At 33.1% G+C, this 25,326-nt stretch overlaps 1 protein-coding gene across 1 annotated transcript in view; it reads left to right on the forward strand.

Annotated features, from left to right (window-relative positions):
* Ccdc178 (coiled-coil domain containing 178) overlaps nucleotides 1–25,326 on the forward strand; it is a 386,593-nt gene that overhangs the window by 88,638 nt on the left and 272,629 nt on the right. Inside the window, 3 exon segments of the mRNA XM_087188664.1 lie at nucleotides 2,095–2,315; nucleotides 14,328–14,490; nucleotides 20,042–20,184. Of these exon segments, the coding sequence (XP_087044790.1) occupies nucleotides 2,095–2,315; nucleotides 14,328–14,490; nucleotides 20,042–20,184 (527 nt within the window).

The raw sequence follows: 25,326 nt of genomic DNA on the forward strand, positions 1-25,326 counted from the left end.
AATATCTTTTTTTACATCAAAAATTGGGACTCATAATTAATTAATTCAAAAATTATAATTGTAGAATTTATAAAATTGAAAGTAAAATACAAAGAAAAAGAAAATAATTGCAAAATGAAAAATATATTTTAGAAGATTCAAAAGCTAATGTTACCTCATTTAAAAAAGAATAGTGAAAGAAAACATGAAAATATAATGGTAAAAATGGAGATGAATCAAATTCAGAATCAAAGATACAACACTATATTAGTCAACTTTCTCATTGCTGGCCCAAAATAGCAAAATAAACCCAGGAGAAGTTTAATTTGGCTCATGGTTTCAGAGGATTCAGTTCACAATTGGATGTGTTCAAGGCAGGAACTTCACGGGGGAAGAGCATGGTGGACAAGGCTACTCAGTTTGTGGCAGTCCCCAAGCAGAACATGGGAGCAGCACCAGAGAGAAAAAGGTGAGGGACCAGATATAATAGTCAAGTGTGACACCTGGATGGCCCACACAGGCACACCCAGAAGTGTGCTCCACTTCTAGTTTGTATCTATATGTCCCCACAAAGCCTCATGTGGCATTAATGGGAGTTCTGGGAGGTGGCTGAATCTAGAATGTGTGATGCTGAGATGAGATTAAGGATGTGATGCTGGAATTGATTCATTGTGTGAGACTAGTATTAAGGGTGTCCCACTTTGTTTGAATGTTTCCCTCCCTAAAGGTGGGTAGCCTGGCTGGAATATGAGGGACACAAAGAAGGCAGTCATTGGTCCTTATCATTGCTTTTTTGTTACTTTGCTGCTTTCCTGTCTTCTGTCCACCATGAACTGTTTCTCTTCTATGATAGTCTTCTGTCACGTCAACTTGCCTTGGAGCCAGCTGACTATGGACTGAATGAAACCTCTACAAACTAAGGTGAAATAAACTTTTCCTCCTTTAACTTTCGGTTGTTGGGTATTTTGTCTTAGCAACATGAAAAGTAACTAAGACACATACATACATACATTGATACATTCTTGAGAAATAGGAGTTTATGTATAATTTAAAACTTCCACAAAATCCCAGAAAAAAAGAAAAAAAAAACATGGAAACTGATAAATAGCATAAATTATTAGCCAAACTTAGATGAAAATAGTAAAAATATGAAAAAAAAATGCAGGCTTTAATCATGAATATAAATGTAAGAAGGTTCCTAAGTGATAACACTGGAAAATTCTTTCAAGAAATTTATTCAAAAAGATTTTTAAAAAGTCAGCCCAGTCATGTTTTATTCAAAGAATGAATTAAAGAATAGTTACAAAGTTGGTATAATGAGAAAATCTCTTTATCTAATTTGTCTGAAGTTCTCTTGGCCATTTGAGGAAATGTGATTAAATTTTAAAGGAAATTAAAGGAACTGATGGAAATTTCCAAGTTTAAAATTTCAAACATATTTGTATGGAAAAAATAATATTTTCCATGTATTCAAATTTATTTTTTGAGTTTTTTGACAGTAATTTGTTGTTTTCTTCTTACAGGCCTGTCGTGGTTCATTAGAATTATTAATATATTTATGCAGCTTATTTATGTTACAGTTTCATAGTTGTTGGATTATTTTGTTTTCAACATAGTCCTTATGTAAACATTTATTTTGTGTATTAATTTTGCATGAACAATCATATTATTTGTAATAATTTTCATTTTTGTATGTTTTATTATATAATTGTATCACTACAAATCATTTTTTGCCTTTTTCATTCTCATATTTGTAACTCCTACTTAATCATTTTACTTCCAGATGTTTTGAAAGGCCACTACCCATTTTTCCAATTTTGGAGTAGTTACTGAGTGCCTCTGTGTAATGATCACAGTATCAATTGATCATAATAAGCAAGATTTATACTAAAACTATTATTAATTTATAAAACATTCTAATCCTTTTGGTGATGAATGAAGGAAGCAGTATATGTTACAATTAAATATTAAAATAATCTGTATTTTAGGTTTAGCATGATTCACAGATAAGTAATTTCTGACACCAAAATAGCTCATATTTATTATCAAAGATTTTTTTCTGAAGCTTTTGTTTCAAATTCTGATTTGCTTTTGTTCATATCATTCTACATCTAGAACACGAGGCCTTTTTGAGAGATATTATAGAATTAAGATGGCATCTGGAAGATAGAAATCATCAGTTAGAACATTTGGAGAAACAATAGACAAAGCTAGAAGAAGCAAATGCAAAGGTTCAAGCAGACATAGACTTCATGCAGAATCATGGTGCTCTGCTGGACTCAAAGCAGAGGCAGGAAGTGGAAGCTCTGCAGGAGAATTACCAAAAAAAACTTGAGGTGAACGAATAAATGAATGAATGTGCTTCTCAAATTATTATTTATGCAAAAATATTACAACCATAAGAAATCACGTCTTTAAAATTTTCATTTTACTCAAAATCAACTTGCCATTTATTTCTCAGAGAATTTATTACACTGTGTACATACAAATTTATTAAACTATATTCATACAATCTATAAAATCAATCTATTTTAACTATATCTTCTTCACTTACCTTTATACCTAAGGATGATTGATAATGCTTAGTCAATCTGAGTCTTCCAATAAAAAGTTTGAAGATTCAGAACACCTGGATATTTTTTAAAGTCATAGGTGAAAATAGGGTAAGTAGAATATATCAGCAATTTCATTATTGCTGAAAATATATAAATGAACCAGTCTTTTTAATGGTTAACATTTACCTCTCCTATTGGGGGAATCATAGAATAGAAAAATAATTAAGCTATAACTATATAGAAAGAACAAGTTTAAATTTGCTATATATTTATTTTTAGTCATTTGAAAGTAAATAAAACAAGTTGTTTAATATTTTCTGTGTTCACCTCTACATTTCCATTTTCCTCTTACCTTCGCCAAAGACAACCATTATCAAAAACTTCACATTTTTACAAAAATGAATAATTTTATGCCTTGATGTCTTCGGAATCGATGTTTATTATTTTTAAAACTATAAAAACAGTATCAAACATTGTGTAACTTTGTGCAACTTGTTTTGTAATCTATCTCGGTTTAACCAAGCTACTATTGATAGCTACATTTATAATTTAGTTATTTTACATGTTGTGTTCCATCAAGCAGATATCTCACAAATTATTATTTACCATTTTCTCTCTTTTGGACATCTCATTTGTTTCCAGTATTTGGCCACAAAACCACCATTTTGATTATAAACAATGATCATTCATGAACACTCACCTTTCTATGAGTGTGTGAATTTTTCTTAGCTATGTATTCTTAGGTATAGGATATTTACTGAGTCAGTTAAACATAATTTCAATTTTATTAGATAACATCAAATTACTCTACCAATTTACATTACTAGAGTAGTGGCAGGGGTGGAGGCTTCTCATTTTTCCACTGTGTATAAGAAGGCCAGCTCTTCCTTAAAAACACATTTCTACATAGTGGTAAGGCAAAGCAGGAGGCTAAAGGTTATATATACCAATTTTCCTTTCCTTGTTGTCTTTTTAATGAGATGTAGGTAGGAATTATTAAATTGATTTCTAGGAAAGTTCTTTGAGATGGGCCAACTGATTCTAAAGAAGGATCTTTTATGGTTTTCTAGCAACCAAGATATGATGGCTACAGCTCTAATTTATATTGTATAGCATGAGGCCAAGTTAGGATTGAAAGAGAAAGCAAGAGATTTGTATCCTTCCTATAAGAGAAAAGTAAACTGGAATCTGGTTTAAACAATGTATTTAGTTTTTTATGTGAACTCTAGACAAATCTATCCTGATATTATCTCACAGTTTCATCAACTTTGCTATCTTTATACTTCAAACATTTGTCCCTATAGGTTTAAATTCACAACCATTTGCTGTCATAGAGTGTTTTTCTCTGACATGGGACAACGGACTTGAGTATGCAAGCAGAGGAAAGCCGACTGGACAGGCAACTGGAAACTAGGCTTGGGAATGGGAAAATGAAATAAAATTCATTTAGACAGGCCAGAGAAATAGCAAACTTTATGTACAGCCTACCAAGGCCACTATGATGGTTAACTTTATATATCAACTTTGTGGGGCCACAGTGTCCAGAGAGTTGTATGTGGTCCAACAACATTCTAGATGTTTCAGTGAAGATGGATGATAGATAGATAGATAATATTAACAATTAAATCAGTGAATTTAAAGTGAAACTGATAATACTTCTTGGTGTGAGTAGGCTTCATCCATATAGTCTACGGTCTTAACATAATAAAGACTGTTCTTTTCTAAGCAAAAAGGAATTCCATTAGTAAACTATTTTTGGATTCGAACTGCAAATTTCCCATGGGTCTCTAGCAAGTCAGTCTACACTGTAGATTTTGGACTTGCACCTCTATAATCATATGAGAAATTTCCTCAAAATAAATCCTTCTTCTCTTCATCTCTCCTCTCTTGTTTCTGTTTCTTCAAAACCCTGACTAGTGCAACCAATTTCAGTGTAAGAGCTGGATTTCTAGCATTTCCACATCACTGTGCACTCACTGCATCTGAAATTGCTGGATCAGAGCTTCTATTTATCTGGCCTTAATTCAGCCTGCCACTTTCTAGCTATTCCAGAAGTCAGAGTGATTGAGAGCCTGGCCTTCTCAGATTCTGTGGTGGGAGCCAGGAACCTTGATAAAAAGTTATTTACTCTGGTGTATAATACAAGGGAAAGTAATTCCCATAATGTGATTGAGGTACTATTAAGAAAGGTTATAAATATTGTGCAGCCAAAATGTGAAAATTTGCAATAAGGTGGAGGAATAGTGATATTTTATAAAAATAAAACATACTTTTTGCTTATAAAATGAGCATAACTGACAAATCCCAAAAATAAAAAACAGATTTAAGAACACTGAGATGACCAAATACCTCCTCAGAGAGACATGGTAATACTTGCAGACTGTAGAAAAATGTGATGGAATAGTGTTCCAGACCACAGGGCTGGAACATGAGTCTGTGTGTACAAATCCCAACAAATTCAGATTTTAGGTACTTTTTTTTTTAACCTTTCCACCTCAGTTTATTCACTTACAAAATGAATATAATAAAAGCATCATAAGTTTAGCATACGTATGAATTAGATACAGGAAATTAAAACAAAGCCTACCAACACTTACGAGATGTAGTGTTCATAGAGAAATTCTTAGCTGTAAACATTTGCATTTAAAGAAAAGATCTCGTATCAATAATCAAATTATATACAACATGAAATTAGACAATGAAGAAAATGCTAAACTCAAAAGCAGGAGAAAAGGAATGATAAAGATTAGAGTGGAGATAAAATTGAGGCCTGACCTAACAACCGTTATCGCAGTAGGTTAAGTCTACACCATTAATGAGTGGGCTATCACATCCTGGGCATCTGCACACTTATCATCTTCTCCTCAGGAACAAGTCCCAAGCAAGTAGGGACAGCCCATGTGCTCAGAGCCTACTGAAATTATTGAACTTAGCCACTCTCAGGAAGCCTCTGAAATGGGGATAACTCCAGTGGCATGCCACGTGTAAGCTGTGCCCTACAGACAAATCTTGCTATGAATCTATACCACGGTAAAACTCACTGTGTGGTGGCCCTGCCTAGCCACCATTTTTTCATTTAGGTCTAGAAGTAACAACAACTGCCACCTTTTACATGTCCCAGGGTCATTTTATGTACAGTGATTCCAAAAGAATCTTTTGAGACAGGAAAAGGGGATGAAAAAGTAACTTTTCTCCCCCTGGTACCAGGGATTGAACTCAGGACCTTGCACTTGGAAGGCAGGTATGGTGCCACTGAGCTATACCCCCAGCCCCAAGAAAGTAACTGTTTAGGGGTTGGAGTTTCTCTTTGGGGCAATGAAAAATACATGGGGATGAGACCAACATATGGTAAGAAAACATAGAGAATGCTCAGTGCCACTGACTAATGTATAGTAGTTCATACTATGCTATGAGTTTTACTTCAATAAAACTGAAGTAAATTCAAAAAGTATACATTTTAAAAGATGTGTTTATAAGATCAATATCCCTATTATAGTTAGATCTAAATTGTTCCCGGTTGGAGGAGGCAGGTCACTGGGGTGTGAGCTGGAAAGTTGTTCTATACTCTGCCTCTCACTTTCTCTGCTTCCTAGCTGCCATGAGTTGAGCAGCTTTTCTCTACCACAGTTTCTGCCTTGGAGACAGCTACCTATGAACTAAACTCATGAGAAACTGTGAGCCAAAGAAACCGCTACTTCTTTAAGTTGAGAGTGTGAGGTATTTTGCGCCAGAGATGGAAAAGTGACTAATATGACTTCATTTAATTAGTACAAAAAAAAGTACTATCTAAAATACAGTAACTACATAAAAATTTAAGAGTATATATAGATATTCCCAGATCCAAGATGAAGTCATACTCCAAATATCAACATATTGTACTCAATAATAGATTCTAAACCTGATAATATTGTGATTGGATTTGATCTATCCTGTAAGAATAAATCATTGTAATGTTGTTTAACATATCCAATCCATAGAAAAAATGTATTAGTGCTTATTAGTTATACAGAATAGTGGGTTTTGTTGTGGCATCTATAATAGATTTTGAGCACTCCCACCTCTGTCTTTTTTTCCTCCTTCTTTCTCCATCCTCTACTTCTTCTCTATTAGAGTTAGAGAAAAATTTTAAACTGAATGTGACTGACATATGTAATACTAGAATCTTACTGCACAAACTTACTAATTTGTAATTTACTAATAAATACATAATTTACTAATAAATTTACTGTAAATTTACTATAAATTTACTAATAAGCACATAATTTAAAATGTTACATGAAGTATTTATGAAATATTCAGTATAAGAGAATAAGATCATCCCAAGAATAATTTATTATACCAAGGCAGAAATGACTCAATAGCAGAAAATCTAGGTATATAATTTGATGTATCAACATAATAAAAGAAAAATATAATGTATCCAAAAGATGTTTAAAATGTATTTGTTATAATTCAGAAGCTAGTAATAATAATAAATAACTAAAATAGGAAGAAATACTTTGCATATAATTAAAGAACTACCTCAAGCCCAGAGAGGATCTGCACGGGTATGTGTGCTCCCACCTGAGGCCTGCCATTCCATCCCTAAGTGAGAGCAGATCCTCGGGAGCAGCTATGTGGTCCAGAACAGAGGCTCAGGCACACCAGCCGAACCAAAGGCCTGCCCAGAAAGGGGCTGCACAGGCACAAGCACTTCAGCCAGAGGGTCGACATACCATCAGCCATAGACAGGTACCCATCTGGAGTACAGGCACACAAGCAATACCCAGAGGCTTGCCCCAATACCATTGATAAGTGCAAGGAGACCCTAGCCAAAACCTATGCAGAAAACAGAAACTGGGGTGCACAGCCCCCAACCAAAGGCCCTTCCAGACAATAGCTGCATAGGGGCCCCAGCTAGAGGCACACCTAGATACCATCCCAAGTGTACTCAAGCCCCAACCAGAAGCCCGCCTAGACAACAGGTCCACTCAGGATCTAGAAGGCCACCACTCTGAGTGTACTGGTGAGGAGCACAATAAAGGCTTCTCAGTGGCTTGCTGAAAATTCAAGACCACTGGGTGAGCAAAAAGTCAACTCAACAAAGACACAGCAGGGTGCATCTGTTGAAATGAGAAGACATGTAAATAAGTCCTCAAACCAGACTTCCAGATCACCTAAGGGAACCCCAATGGGCAACAAGGAGGAACAATCTAATAGTCAACCACCTAGACTCCCTGAACTGGTAACAAAAGGGGACTTGGAAAAAATGAAATCAGAAATAATTTCTCAGATAGCAGCACAGATTGTGCCCATATTACAACACATGATTAATAAATCTAGCATGGAAACAGATAAAAAAAATAGAGGAGCTGAGGAACAAGATGGAATCCCAAAATAGGAAACAAATGGAATCCATAAAACACATGCAAACAGATTTCCAGAAGATTAAAAACTCCATTGAAAGTTTATGCAGCAGAATGAGCCAACGTGAGGATAGAATTTCAGATATAGAAGATAGGATTGCAATTAATATCCAGAAAAAGAAAAATTTCTTAAAAATAGTAAGGGACCATGAGAAATCAATCCAGCAGCTGCTAGACAATGTAAAGAAGAATAACATCAGAGTGATGGGAGTCAAGGAAGAAACAGGAGAGGGTGCACATGACATTAAAAAACTGTTCACAAAAGTAATAGCAGAAAACTTCCCAAATAGGGGAAAAGAACTTGACATAGACATAAGTGAGGCATATAGGACTTTAACTAGCCATGATCAAAAAAAAATCTACACATAGGCATACAATAGTTAAGATTCCAGAAACACAACAGAAGAACCAAATTTTACAAGCAGTTAGAGAAAATAAACAAATCACATACAAAAGAAAGCCCATCTGATTCACACCAGACATCAGCACAAAACCACAAGGCAAGAAGAGCATGGAACAACGCACTGCAAACCCTAAAGGAAAACAGATTCCAACACAGATTGATGTACCCTGCAAAACTATCTTTCAAAATTGATGGAGAAATAAGATACTTTCATGACAAAGAGCACCTTTGGAACTTCACGAATACCAAAGAAGTACTCCAAAATTTTTAAACAATATCCTAGGAAAAGACAGTGAGGATCACAATCCCGGGAAGCCCTGCAGAATGAATCCATCAGGCACAACAAGAAATTAAACGCAAAGGGGGAGAGTCCAACAAAAAGAAAAAGTCATGACAATGATAAGTTATTATATATTAGTTATAACCATCAATGTTAATGGTCTCAATTCACCAATCAAAAGAAATAGACTGGCAGAATGGGTCAAGAAGCAAGATCCAACAATAGACTACATACAAGAAACACACTTAATTCAAAAAGAAACTTATAGACTGAAAGTAAAAGGTTGGAAAACAATACTCCATGAGACAGGAACTCGAAAAAAAGCAGGAGTAGCTATCTTTTTCACAGATCAAGTGGATTTCAAACCAACACTGATTAAGAGAGACAAAGAAGGACACTACATCCTTGTAAAGGGAACATCCAAGAGGAAGAGATGACAATCATAAACATCTATGCACCAAACACTAGTGCACCCAACTATATAAAAGAAATACTAACAGACATGAAAAATCATATAAGCACTAATACAATAATAGTGGTGGAACTCAATATCCCACTCTCACAGATAGATCAACTAGACAAAAAATAAAAAACAAAATACTAGAACTCAATCAAATTCTTGAACAATTGAACTTAAAAGATGTTTACAGATCGTTCCACCCCACCAAATTAGCATACATATTCTTTTCAGCTGCACATGGATCATTCTCTAAAATAGACCACACACTTGCTCATGGAACATGTTTAAGTAAATGCAAAGGAATTCAAGTTATCCCCTGTATATTGTCAGACCACAGTGTGATGAAATTGGAGATCAATAGCAAAAGAAACCACAAGAATTTCATAAACACATGGAAACTGCACAACATACTTCTGAATAACCAATGGCTCACAGAGGAAATTAAGAAGAAATCAGACAGTTCCTACAACTAAATAACAATGCCAGTACAAAATGGAGGAATTTATGGGATACAATGAAAGCAGTTTTTACGAGGGAAATTCATAGCAATGAATACTCACATTAGGAATTCAGAGAGAGCTCAATTACTCAACCTGATGCTGAACTTCAAGCTTCTAGAAAAAGAAGAGCAGGACAAAGCCAATAGAAGGGAGGAAATTATAAAGATCAGGGCAGAAATCAATGCAATGGAAATTAAGAGAACAATACCAAAAAAAATCTATGAAACCAAGAGTTGGTTCTTCGAAAGAATAAACCAAATTGACAAACCCTTAGTCAAACTTATGAAAAAAAGGAAAGAAAAGGCCCAACTCCATGCAATTAGGAATGAAAAGGGTGAAATTACAATGGAGCCAGCAGAAATCCAGAGGATCATCAATACCTACTTCAAGAGCCTATACGCCAATGAGATGGAAAACACAGAAGAAATGGACAGATTCCTATATATGTGTGAATTACCAAAGTTCAACGAAGATGACCTAAAAAGCCTAAATGACCTAATATCAATCAATGAAATTGAAAATGTAATAAAAACCTACCAACTAAGAAAGTGCGGGTCCTGATGGCTTCACTGCTGAATTCTACAAGACATTTAGAGAGGAACTACTGCCACAACTGTTTAAGATCTTCAATGGAATTGAAAGGGAAGCAATACTTCCAAATTCATTCCTGGAAGCAAGTGTCACCTTGATCCCCAAAGCAGAGAAAGACCCAACTGAAAAAGACAACTGAAGGCCAATCTCAGTAATGAACATAGATACAAAAATTCTTAATAAGATATTGGCAAATAGAATGCAGAAGATCATCAAGAAGATCATACACCCTGACCAAGTGGGATTCATCCCAGGGATGCAGGGATGGTTCAACATATGCAAATTAATAAATACAATACACTATATTAATAGAATCAAGGACAAAACCATATGATCATTTCAATAGATGCAGAAAAAGGATTTCACAAAATCCAACATGAATTTATAATAAAAACCCTACAAAAATTGGAATAGATGGACTCTACCTAAATGTGATAAAAGCCATCTATGAAAAACCAACAGCCAATATCATACTAAATGGTCAAAAACTGAAATCCTTCACACTAAAATCAGAAACAAGACAAGGATGTTCACTATCACCACTCTTGTTCAATATAGTTTTGGAAACATTAGCCACAGCACTTAGAAAAAAAAAAGAAATAAAAGGAATAAAGATAGGAAACAAAGAAGTAAAACTGTCATTATTTTCAGATGACATGATACTCTATATAGAAGACCCTAAGAACTCCACCAAAAGTCTTCTAAACTTAATAACCAAATTCAGTAAAGTAGCTAGATACAAGGTCAACACACAAAAATCAATAGCTTTCCTCTACACAAACAACAGACTCACTGAGAGAGAAATTCCTTTCACAATAGCATCCAAAAAATTGAAATGCCTAGGAATTAACCTAACAAAAGAAATCAAAGACCTCTACTCTGAAAACTTAGCACTCTGGAAAAAGAGATTTAAGAGGATATCAGAAAATGGAAAGACATCCCTTGCTCCTGGGTAGGAACAATCAACATAGTGAAAATGGCCATACTTCCAAAACTGCTACATAGAGTCAATGCAATCCCAATTGAAATCCCAGCAGCATACTTCAGGGACCTTGAGAAAACAATCCAAAAATTCATTTGGAACAAGAAGAGACCTAGAATAGCAAAAGCAATACAAGCAATAAAGACAAGGTAGGGGGTATCACAATCCCAAACTTGAAACTATACTACAAAGCTACTGTTATAAAAACAGCATGGTACTGGCAAAGAAACAGACCTGAGGACCAGTGGAACAGATTAGAAGACGCAGAAACAACTGCAGACACACTCAGTCATATCATCTTCAACAAAGGAGCCAAACACCCTCACTGGAGGAAAGATAGCTTCTTTAATAAATGGTGCTGGAAAAATTGAGTTTCAACTTGCCAAAGATTAAAACTAGACCTACATCTCTCACCATGCACTAAACTAAAATCAAAATGGATTAAAAATCTAAATACTAAAACAGAAACACTAAAGCAGCTGGAAGAGAGGTTAGGAAGAACTCTTGAAGACATTGGTGTAGGAAAAGATTTTATGAGCAAAAACCTCAGTTGCCTGTGAACTAGCACAAACAATCAACAAGTGGGATTCTTCTTACTAAAAAGCTTCTGCACAGCAAGATAAACCACCAACAGTATGAAAAGACAACCCACAATGTGGGAAAATATTTTTACCTGCTTTTCCTCAGAGAAAGGTCTACTATCTAGAATATATAAAAGAACTTTAAAAACTCAGACCTCCCACATTTAAAGACCCAATCCAAAAATGGGCATCTGAAATGAACAGACATTTCTTAGACAAAGAAGTAGAAATAGCAAATAAACATATAAAAAAAATGTTCACCATCACTGGTCATTAGAGAAATGAAAATGAAAACAACTCTGAGATTCCACCTCACCCCAGAAAGAATGGCTACCAGCATGAAATCAACTAACAACAAATGCTGGCAGTGTTCTGGGGAAAGAGGAACCATACTCCACTGCTGGTGGAAGTATAGACTGGTACAACTACTGTGGAAATGAGTATGGAGTTATGTCAAAGAACTAGGACTGGAAGTCCCATTTGATCCAGTTATTTCCCTGCTGGGTATCTTCCCCAAAGAATTAAAAGAATCGTATCACAATGATATATGTGCACCCATGTTCATAGCAGCACAATTCGTGATAGCTAAAACTTAGAAACAGCCCAATTGCCTATCAACTGGACACTAGATAAAGAAAATGTGGATTTTTTTTTTAATGGAGTATTACCCAGCCATAAAGAACAAGAAACTAGGGCCCAGGGATTTAGCTCAGTGGTTTTGCCACCTGCTGCGCAAGCTCAAGGACTCAAGTTTGATCCCCGGTACCAAAAAAAAAAAGAACAAGAAACTAGAGACATTTATAGCTAAATGGATCCATATTGAGGTGATACTCTTAAGTGAAATAAATAGGACACACTTGTGTAAATACCAAATAGTTTCTCTAGTGTGAGGAATTGAAAGCGTAAGTAAGGACTAAAAGGTATAATAGATAATGTGAAATAGGAAAGAAAGGTGCAAATGGGAAGGGGAAATGGGAGGAGCAGGGGAAAAGAAAGAAGGGAATGGCATTGATATAAGAAAAAAATGGCAACAAAGTCTTTGTAAATAGAGAGGTGTGGAGAGGTTGAAAGGAGGGCAGGGGAATGGGTAAAAAAGAAGAACCAAGATGGGTTATGTAAAGGTGCAAATTTCCAATGATGAATGTCATTATATTGTATACCTTAAATGTATACAAATTAAATGTAAATAATTAATAAAAATTTTTAAAACAATGAACTACCTCAAAAATCCACTATTTTTCATGTTAATCATTTAATTATTAAAGTCATTTCAAAGAATTGTAGAAATAAATCAGATATATTTAACATATGATTTAACATTTATTTGGAGGTTTTGTATGCTGTGAACAATAGAATAGAATAGAAAAGATAGTTATTTTTAAATGATGAAATAAAAATTTTTATAACTAAAACGCCAGGTAGTTGAATTTTCAAAAAATAAGTCTGTATTTATAGAAGCAAAATCCTCCAATATACTCTTCCCAAAATGAATATAAATAGTAATTCTCAGTAGTGATAATAAGTGCTTAAAATGTACATGAAAAATTCATATTACCAAAAATAGCCATTAAAATATATTAAATATTATAAAGGTAGACACATATAAGGCTATAATAATAAACTTATTGAAGAACATAAAGAGACAGTGTAGACAAAATATATTCTAATACAAGTAGATTTATCATCATAGAAATTGTCAATCATTCCAAAATTATTATATAAAAAATTATCAACTTTCAGTAAAATTTACTTGGATAACCTTTATCAATTGTGACTTTGAAAATTATTTTTAGAAAAATCGTTTATAATGTTGGAAAGGATTTTGGAACATAGATTCTCCTCTGTTCTGCTAATGAGAATACAAGTTATTCTCCTTTCCTAGAGAGTAATTCTTACTTTCTGATTCAACATATTCTCCCTTTCCACTACATTTGAAGAAATTACTTGAAGATGTACAGACTATGTATAGATTGTGCAGCTTTTCTCTAGGGTCTTCATCACAGTAATATTTATGTTATTGGTCTCTCAAGTGGTGCACAATATTCATGAAATTGACCATGAATTGAGTAATGGGTAGTGTGTAATATAAGAGGTTACAATGTAAAAGAGATATGGGGCAGGTATGAAGACAGACGAGGAGATATAAGGGAGGATGGAGAGAGATAATAGAATGTTTATCATGTTTACTAATTAATACAAACAGTAAAATTTAAATATTTTGGACCATTAACTTAGTGTGATGGTATGTGGTTCTTGGTTAAAGGGAGTACAGGTGATTTTCTTTGTTCAGCTTTGTTTTCATGTTTTTCTACAATAAAATATTATTTTTACAGTAAAAAAAAAAGAATCAGTTTTGCATTATGTGAAAAGATAATGATTTTATTTTGGACATATTAATCTGGATATTCAAGTATATGCCTAGCACTGATCCCTATCAGGACGTGAAACTGTATTTCTCTAAGTAGTAGACAAACTATGGGAGAAATGTATGCATAGAATTTTCTCCTAAATTACAAATTCCCTAAATTAAAGGATTTTCTTTTAATTAACATTTTACTGGATATATGACCAGAAATATTTTTTGTTTCTAGGTAATGGATGTTTTCAGAAAAGTTCATGAAGAACTTGAAAAAACTATAGAAGACTGTGAAAATGCCAAATTGCAGTTTCAAGAAAATGAAGAAGAAATGGAGGAAGATATTCGTAATGATGAAAGAAACTTAGAGACCCACAGGAAAGAATTTTTCACAAATGGTATTTATAGAATTTAGAAATAAAATTTTAATTAAAAACATAATGCATCTTACTGTTCAAAGAACTTCAGATAAAAAGAAGAGAAAGAATTTAAATTACCCATATCTATCTTGTCATCAAGTTTCTTTAAAAATTAAAATTTCCTTTTATGTAGGTAAATTTATGTAAATTCCTAAAACACTGTATTTTTGTGTAATTTTAAAGCTTTTCATTTATATTGGCAAAGTGTCTAGGAATGTAATATGACAACAATGTATACCTGCACTATCTCCAAATTGATGACCCTATTTTTAAAAAAGGGGATATTTTTAAACATAAAGTATGTATCTATACATTAATTGTAAAGTGTTTAATTATTTAACTTGAATTTATTTGCTTACTAGTAAAATAAAATATCATATAGATTAAAAGATTTTTTTACATTTGTTTCTGATGTATTTTATTTTTTATGTATTTTCATTAATTCTTATACTCACCATTATTTATTACAACTGTAAATTCTTATTTTGGGGATATTTTCCTCAAAGTATATCTTTCAGTAGTTCTATTGAAAGTATTAAAATAGTCACAAATTAGTTTATTAAATACAATTCTCTCTATATATACCTCTAATTGTCTTTCACCATTTTTAATTTGGAGAGATTTAACACACATACATAAAAAATGTCATGAGCACTAATTTCAGCATACAGGTTGGTAAATTTTACAATATGTAGACTCATATGTAAGTATGAAATAGATTAAGATACAGAGATGTTCCTGCTCACTGGAACTTCGTCTTACTCTCCCTTCCTGTCTGTATTATCCTTACCCCCAAAAGATAATAAGCATTCAATTTGTATTGCCACAGGTTGGTTTTTCCTGTTCTGGAAAGGAAATGAACAGCATATATATTTTGACATCTGTCCTCTTTTCATCCAGTATTATGTTTATTATATTCACTCACCTATTCCTATGTATCAGTGTATATGTATTCATTACTGTGAAGTATTCTACAGTATAAATATACTGTAATTTTTATCTATTTTCATATTGGTGGACATGGATTATTTTCTTTTTGTGACTTTCATGAATAAGCCTATGAATGTTCTTGAACCTTCCTTTTGTCTGGAAATAAGTGTTAATTTCTCCTGGCTGTATACTAAGAATAGGGTTGTCCTAGGGTTTTAGTAGAGACAAATGTTTTACTTAAGAGGCAACTGCTTAATTTCTTTCCAAAGTATCTGGACTGTTTCACAGTTCAATCAGTAATCCATGCCAGCTCCAGCTTCTCCATAGCCTCATCAGCACTTCACAGTGCCAGGTCCTCTTGACTGCAGCACTTAGTTGGCTGGGGAGTGGTTTCTCTTTAATGCTCTAAGTTGCATTTACCAGAAAGGTGGTGATGTCAAACGTCTTCATGTGGTTTATTGGCTAATTGGATGTCCTTTGCATGACAAGCCATGAAAATGTATGTCCGTTTTCAAGGAAGAAATACATTGTTTTAATGTATTTCTTTTCTTTTAGACTTGAAAGAAGAATGTACTTGGAATAAATGTTCTCTCTTAGATGTATGTGTTAGAAGTATCTTTTTCAACCTGGGTCTGGGCTTTTCATTCTTACGATCATGTTCTTGTCTGATGTAAAGTGTATTAATTTTAGTAATGTTAAATGTATCATTTTTTCTGACAGTTATTTTTCTAGAAATTTAAAGAAAATTTTGTCTAAAGTTTACAAAATATTCTATATCTATTTTTTGCCCATATTTGTTAAATTATTTTCAGGTCTATCTCTACAAAAACATCTCCAAATCTTAGTTGATGTATCCAAAATAATTTTTCTATCCCAAAGTTTTTAAATGTCTGCAAAGACCCTTTCCTTTCTTTTTGTCATGTAAAGGTAACATTCACAAGTTACAAGAATTACTATGTAGGTATCTGGGGGCATTTCTGGTCTATTACACTACTACATAGAAACTCAGATTTTGTGTATTTATATATTCAATGGCCTTACAAATTTGCATATCCAAATCATTGAATTTTTTTACATAATCTTATGTGAAAATGACAATAGTATTTTTCTCTTCAGTATTTATATCCTTATTTTCTTATATCACTGGCTCAATACTTCATTAAATATTTAATAAAAGTGCTAATAATGAGCCTGCATGTCTTTTATTTTCTATCTCTATGAGAAACAGTTCAATATTTCACCATTAATTATGATGTTAGATGAGATAAATGTATTTAACATTTACCAAATTTTAAAATTTTGTTTAAATTGCCTTGACTAGAATGCATGAGTGCTTTGCATATTATTAATTTTGTCACATTTATTGAGATAGTAGTACTTTTTTGCTTTTATTCTCTGAATGAGGTGAAGTAGGTTGATTTTCAAATGTTTTAAAGAAAAGCAAGATTTCTGAAGCAAATCCACTTGGCCAAAATATATATCTTTTTGATATATCTCATTAAATATCTAGTCTTTTGATTAGGTTTTTCCAATCTATGATTGTGAAAGCTAATGTCATGTAATTGCTTTTTTGTCACATTTTGTTCTCATGGTTATATTTGCTTTTTTTACATGTTAGTCTTTATAGTTTTTCTGAGATAGTTTATACAAAATGATAATTTATATAAAATTTCTTCTGTGCTTCGACTATTTCACTAGCAAAACCTTTGGTGCCTCGATTTGTGTGTGTGTTTGAGAGAATGGAGCTATTTAATTACAGATTGATATTTTAATAGCTAAAATACATTCATATTTTCTATATCAGTCTTAATAATTATGCAGATCCATTTTGTCTAAGCTTTTTTTCCTTTGTATTTGCAAGTAAGTATAGACTTACAGGAGTCTATCCTGTCCTGTATATCCTTCACCAAGCTTTTCTAATGAGAAGACCTTATAGATTAGAACTATTGTATGATATCAAAAACATGAAATTAGCCTAGACCTTATTCAATTTCACCATGATTTATGCACTCATTTGTGTGTGTGCGCACATGTGTGCATGGTTATAAGCAATTTTATGCAATATTTACAGTTGTTAACCACACATATAATCAAGTTACAAAATAGTTTTGTTCCTCATGTTCCTTTTATTTGCACTTGCTGCCCATTCTTTGTCTCTTGAGAACCACTAATCCTTTCTCCATCTTTGCAGTTTTGTCCTTTTAAGAGTGTTAGTATAGATGGACTCACACAGCATGTGACCTTTTGAATTTTGCCTTTTTTAAGTTAAATACAATGCCATAGATCAATTTGGCTTGTTGAGTACATCATGATTCATTTTTATTTAATACTGAATAAAATTCCGTTGTTGGGATGGGCAGGAGTCTATTTAATCAATTACCCTCTGAAATGCATTTATTTTGTTTCAAGTTCTTTGCTCTTATGAGTAAAACTGCTACAGATATTCATGGACAAGTTTTTGTGTGAGTATAAATTTTTATTTCTCTGGGATAAATACCTGAGAGTGTGATTTCTGAGATATAGTTTAAATGTAAAATTGTGAGAAACTGCCAAACTCTTTTCTGGAGTTACTCTGTCATTGTGCACACCCACCAGCAATGTATGAAACATGCAGTTTCTCCACAATAGATCACTTTTGAAAAAAATTTAGCCAGTCTACAAGATTTCTGGTGATATCTCATTATGGTTTTAATTTCTATTTAACTTCACATCATTTCATGTCATTTTTTATTATTTCTTTTGTGAAATAGCTGTTCAAGTATTTCCCCATTTTCTTATTAGATTATTAACTTTCAAGATTTTTATCAGATATGTATTTGAAAATATTTTATAAAAATTATCTTACCTAATATGAGGGTATTTTGCAGTGAAAAAGTTTTGGACTTTGATAAGCTTTAGTTTATCAATTCTTTCCTTAATGAATTATGTGTATGGGGTCACATGTAAGACCTCTTGTACTCTATTAGGTCACAAGATTTTCTCCCAAAAATACTACAGTTTTATATTTAAGTTCATGGATAATTTTTAGTTAATGTGTGTATAATACATGAGATTTAGTTTGAAGTTCTTTTTTATTTTTGCCTTTGCCAATACAATTGCTTTTGTAACTTTGTTAAAATCATTTATGCATACTTGTATAGATTCGTTTTGTTATGTTTCATTGATCTATGTGTCTGTTACTCTGCCAATACCACCCTCTCTTGATTACTGTACTTGTATAATCATTCTTAACAAAAGACAGGGGATTCCTTCCCCTTTTATTCTTCTAATTTTATTCTTGTTTAGTAGACACAAGAATGACAAAATTTAAATTATGAATGGAAGCAAGCATAGTAACAAATTTTTATTCTGAGAAATTCTCAAAAGGCTAAGGAATTGGTGGGATAAACTTCATAAGGAGATAGGGATAGAGGCACAACTGAAGCAGATTTTCAATATATGATATTAGGCAGTTGTTCACCTCTCAGGCAAAAGTCTATACTTCATTCTCAGGTCTAGGGACTACAGATGTCATTGAGAGAAGAAAAGTTCATTTCAAAAACGGAAACTTACCCAAGCTTACTTACACATTTTGAATACAAAGGCTCCTCAATTTTCCTTGCCTCCCTGGCTACTAGAATTCTGATAGGTAAACCTATACTTCTCAGACACGGAAGGATAAAGAAGAATCTTGTTTTTTGCCCATTCATTTCTTAATTTGCATTTCTGTGGTTAGGTTGTGTCTTTCAGCTACAGTTGACCTGACTGTAATCATAGTTGGTACCTGAGAACCTGGGCCAATTCAATACCTCCATCATATGTTTCCATGGAATTGATACTTATTTTCATGTGAATTTCTAGTAGATATTTTCTGTATCTGTGTCAATAAAATGATTTTCTAACAATATTGATTAGTAAGATTTTATTACATAAAACATTTGGTCTTTCATATATGAGTTTCAAGCAAATCTCTTAGTCTATTATTTTGTTTACAGTATCTAAAATGTTTTACTGTGTGGGATCCATGAAATGGTCATTTTTATCATTTTTTCACTGTGATATTTTGTCTAAATTGGTATAATTTTCTAAAGAAAATTTTTCATTTGGGATGTGCTTTCTACTTAAGAAATCAGATAGTTATGTGGTTCACAGATTAGTGTTGGTCTTTGTGACAGTCTTACAGATAGACAGAATTCAATGGAAATTAATTATTTTCCTTAAATTGGCCCTTGTTATCCTAATCTGAATTTGCCTTGTGTACAGTGAAGGATATAGTTACTGCTTGATATTTTAATTTTTCCCTCTTTTCTCTACCCTCACCTTTCTGTTGCTGTGTTACTCACCTTTTAAATCAAAGGTTCTTAGGTGTCATCCTGAAAATCAAGTCAGAAGGTTGTTTTAAATAATTTATAAATTATTTTTCCTTAATTCCTTTCCTTTGGAAACAAAAATACTACTAGTGATTTTTTTTTCTCACTTTTAATATCTAAGTGGTACTTTTTATGAACTGGAAATTGCTATGGAATGAAACAATTGTCAGAAGCCAGTTTAAACATATAGTACCTTTTTATTTTTCAATATGGATGAAATCGGGTGTGTTTTTCTCCTAGGAAAGAAGTAGCCAAACTAAACAATCTGCATACTCACTACTGTTCAGAAATAGATGATGTTAAAGTGAATATTGAGGAGAGTGAAGAGGCAGCGATGGTAGTACTGAAGGAAACAAAATCAACAACAGATGAAGTATCTACTTTATCGAGAACAGTGAGTTTTTCATATTTAAAAATAAAAAGTAGTGATTTTAGTTTTGAACTTGAATAATAAATTTTCTTTGCTGGTAATTCAATTTTCTGCCTCTATTAGTTTTAAATGGCTGCATAACAAATTCCACAAAGTTAGCACCTTAACAGAATACTCATTTCCTATTTAAATGTTTCTCTGTCAAAGTCTGCACAGTGCATGATTTTACTGGTTCCTCCATTCCAGGTCTAGCAGAATAAAACCATGGTGCCAAAACCCCCGTGCTTCTTCCTGGGGATTCTGGAATGAATTTGCTTCCAAGCTCTTTCAGTTTTGATGAGATTCAGTTCTTATGGTTTTATAACTGAGGATCTTGTTTCCCTGATGGCTGTCAGTGTGAGCTCTCTGGTCTGGAGCCTGCCTGCACTCCCAGGCCGGTGGCCTCCTCCATTTGCAAAATAAGCTCTAATGTGTCGAGTCTTTCTCATGCTTGGAAACTTTCTGACCTTCCATGTGATTGATCTGTCCTGAAGATGAAGTTTTCTTCTACCATATCTCCTTCATTGCAATAAAGGAAATAATAAAATACATAAAACGAAACAGTACACAGTTCTCTGTCAATTTGCATTTCTACCTAGAATTAAGAAGACCTTTTGTCACTTTTTCTTATGAAGGTCTTTAGTTATATCTCATTATAGTTTATTATTCTATAGTTATTATTTGGACTGGAATACATTAACAGCTTTGAAAGTCATTTAGATTTCTTTTTACACACAGTAAAACCCATATATTGAGTGACTTGTGTCTTTCTATTGATTTGTAAGAATTTGTTGACCATAATAAACACTAGATATTTTAGTGTCACATATGTTAAATAAAAATTGCTTCACTTTCTTTCATTTCTTTATGGTAAATTCACTTTTTATTTTTTCTCATTGGTACATGTTTGTGATACATAATGAATTGTGGATAATTGGTACTTATACATACCACATTTTAATCCATTTTACCTCCCCTTTCCCCCCGCTCCTGTCTCCCCTATTTCTAGGTCCCCTTTCCATTTCCACAAAGTCTAACTTTCTTTTTCATATCATAGATCTTTACCTCGTATTTGGCACTTTAAATTCTTTATACTTTGGAATTTTCATATAAGAGATATGCAATATTTAATCTTGTTGTGTCTGATTTATTTCCCTTAGCATTATAGTCTCAAATTACATCTATTTTCATACAAATAAGTCACATTTATCTTTTTTTTGCTTAAATTCTTTTACTGGTACATTTTAGGTACACAATACATAATGAGGGAAAAATAAGAACCAAGATACATCATGTACAGGCACAAGCACCCAATAATAAATGTAAACATATTGTATACATTTATCTTTTTTATATGGTGGAGTAGTACTGCATTGTGTATATATACTACACATTTCAAATTCATTCATCTGTTGATGGGCATATAGGCCTCTTCCATGGTTTAGCTATTGTGAGTTGTGCTGCCATTAACATGGGCATGGATGCATCACTATACCATGATGTCTTGAACTCTTTTGGGATGATACCTAGGAAAGATATAGCTGGGTTGAATGGAATTTCTATTTTTAGTTTTTGTGAACAAACTCCTTGCTGGTTTCCACAGTGGTTGTAAAGTTTACATTCAACATTCAACCAACAATGTAAAAGTGTTCCTTTCCCACCACCACCTCACCAGCATTTGTTGTTCTTTGAGTTCTTGGTGAAAGCCATTCATTCTGGAGTAAGATGGAATCACTGTGTTGTTCTGACTTGCATTTCTTCAATGGCAAATATGTTGAACATTTGTACTTCTTTTGAGAAATATTTATTCATATTAATTGCCTATTTTTATTGGGTCTTCATTTTGTGGGCATCTCATGCTGTAGGTTATCTCATCACTCTGTTGACTGTTTCCCTTCCTATGCAGGAGTTTTATGGTTTGATATAATTGCATTTGTTGTTTGTTGGTGGTATTTCTTGTCCAATTTGGGTTCTGTTCAGAAAGTCCTTGCTTATGCCTATATCTTCAAAAGTCTAATTTAATTTATTTTCCAGAAGATAAAGTATTTCTCTTCTGATATTTCTCTTTTGATCCACTTTGATTTTATTGTCAAAGAAGTTGAGAGATATGCCTCTAGATTCATTCTTCTGCATGTGCACAACCAATTTTATTAATATCATTTATTAGAGAGGCTGTATTTTCTCCAGCATATGCTTTTGGCCTGTTTATCAAAGATTAGAAGGCTGAATGTGCCTGGCGTTGTTTCCGCATCTTCAGTTCTGTTTCATGGACCGAAATGTCTCTTTTTGTGCCAGTGACATACTGTTTTTGTCACTGGAGCTTGGAAATATACATTAAAATCTGGGATTGTGATTCCTCCTGCTTTGTACTTGTTGATCAGGATTGCTTTAGCTGTTCTGGCTCTTTGCTGGTTGTATCTAAATTTTGGGATTGCTTTTTCTAGTTCTGTGAAGAAGGCTGCCAGTATTTTGATTGGAATTGCATTAAATCTATTTATTATTTTTGGTAATATGGCCATTTTAACAATATTGGTTCTACCTATCCAGGAACAGGAGATGTATTTCCATTTTCCAATATCCTCTTTGATCTCCTTTGTTAGAGTATAATGCTTTATCTTATAAAGTTCTTTTATTTCCTTTGTAAGATTAATTACTAGGCATTTTTTGATGCCACCATAAACAGGATTGTTTCCATTACTTTCTTGGTGAGTTCATTGTTGATGTACAGGAATACTATTAATTTTTATGCAGTAATTTTTTTATCCTGTTACTTTGCTAAATTTGTTTCTTAATTCTGAGTCTTCTTTCTGGTGGAGTGCTTTTAGCTCTTCCATAAAAAGGATCATATCTGCAAATAAGGATAGTTTGACTTCTTCCTTTGCTGTATATAGTATCTGTTTTGTTTCTTTCTCTTGTCTGATTGCTCTGGCTAAAGTTTTTAATATAGTATTGAACAAGAATGGTGAAAGTGGACACCTTTGTCTTATATCTGATTTTAGAAGAAATGGCAGAGGGTTTGTCATAAATGGCTTTTAACAGGATGATATAAGGTCCTTCTGTACCTATTTTCTTCAGGGTTTTGATCATGAATGGATGTTGAACTATATTTGCATCCTTGAGATTTTGCCATCTTGGTCATGATGTATGATCTCTTTAGTGATTTGTTGCATTCTGTTTGCCAGTTATCTTGTTGAGGGTTTTCACAACTATGTCCATTAAGGGTATTGGCCTGAAATTTTCTTGTTGTTTTTAAAAAATCCTTTCTCAGTTTTAGTATCAGGGAAATATTTGCTTCCATGATTGAGTTGAGTAGTGCTCCTTACTTCTCAATTTCATGGAAGAGTTTGAGAATTGGAGCTAGGTATTACTTGCAATTCTGGTAGAATTATGCAATGAATCCATCCAGTCCTTGACTTTTCTTAGTTGATAGAGTTTTTATTATTGTTTCTTTTTCATTTACTATTGTTAGTGTCTTCAGAGTTTTCATATTTTCTTGGTTTAATTTTGGTAGTTCATGTGATTCTGGGACTTTCTGCATTTCTTCTAGGTTCTCCTTTGGACTTCAGTGAAATCTATTATAATTTCACATTTTCTATATCTACTTGCATTGAAATGAGCTCTTCCCCCTTTTTGTTAAATTTGACTATGTTTATCAATATCTATCCTTTCAAAGAACTACCTCTGATTCATTGATCTTTGTATTTTTCCTCAGTTTTATTAATTTTTGCTTTGATCTTTGTAATTTCTGTTCTACTGCTAGCTCTAGATTTAGATTGGTTTTGTTTATTTAGGAAATTTAAATACCTCTTAAGGTTATTTTAGACTGCTCTATTCTTTTAATGTATAGTTTCAAAGCTATAAACTTTGTTTTTAGAACTGCTTTCTGTATTCCACGGGTTTTGGTATGTTGTGCTTCCATTTTCTTTTTATTCTAGGAACTTTGTAATTTCCTTCCTGATTCTTTCTGTGATCCACTAATTATTCAATCATATATTATTCAATCATCATGTTTTTCTGTACTTTCTGGGCATTGTTTTGCTGTTGATCTATAGTTGCATTACACTGTGGTCTAATAGTATGCAAGAGATTTTTAATTTTACTGCATTTACTTAAGTATGCTTTATAGCCTAAAATATGCCCAATTTTGGAGAAAGATACATCTGCTGCTGAGAATAGTGTGTATTCTGTTTCTGGATGAACACTCTGTAGATATCTGTTAAGTCTATTTCTTTAGTTGTGTGGTTTAATATTATTTGTTGGTTTTTGTCTTTTTGACCCCTATTATTGTACTGGTGCCTGTCCTCTTAGGTTGAGTAGGTTTTATTTTAGGAAACTGGGTGTGTCAACTGGTGTTACATGTAGTTGTTATCTCTTCATGTAGAATTTTTCTTTTTACTAGTGTGTTGTAGTCCACTATGTCTCTTCTGATAAATTTTGGCTTAAAGTTTGCTGTGCCTGAAAATAAACAGCTACTTCTGCTTGCTTTTGGGCTCCAATTCCATGGAGTAACATTTCCCATTCTTTCATTTTCATTACACGTTCTTCTTCTTGAATGAGGTATGTCTCTTGTAAGGGAACATATGGCATTGTCTAATTGAATACTCTTGTTCCACTTTCAAGGAGGAAAAATCCTTTTCTGGTTCCCTAGTGTCTGTTCATATTAGGTATTCAACACATGCTTTCTGAAAAAGAAAACCAATTAATAAATAGAAGAGAAAAAGGAAGGAAAGTTGAATCATCACAGGGTAGGGAGGGAGAGAACTGAACCTTTCAAGCCTGGAAAGTTCTTAGTGAGGTAGAGTGTGGTGTGGCCATTCACATAATCCTTGATGATGTAAAAATATACGTGTGGCTTTCTAAAATGTAAAATTTCTTGTCACAGGCTACTATAAACCCCAGAGAAGCATAACAAAGTGAGCATGATTTAAAAATTATAATATTATCAAATACTTATAACTTCAGTGTGCGAATCATAATGACATTTGTATCTATAAAAATATCATATCATTAAAATATTTTCAAAAAGAAAATTTATTCAGCAAACCTATAGCTTTTTCATTAATCATCTCCATAATGGTAATTTTGAGACTCTAATCTGATGTCAAAATAAAATGTTATTTTTGACAA

The sequence above is a fragment of the Heterocephalus glaber genome, unplaced genomic scaffold (genome assembly GCF_053883595.1).
Source record: "Heterocephalus glaber isolate CG9 unplaced genomic scaffold, H.glaber_assembly_v1.0 deba00000331, whole genome shotgun sequence".
NCBI classification, from domain to species: Eukaryota; Metazoa; Chordata; class Mammalia; order Rodentia; family Bathyergidae; genus Heterocephalus; species Heterocephalus glaber.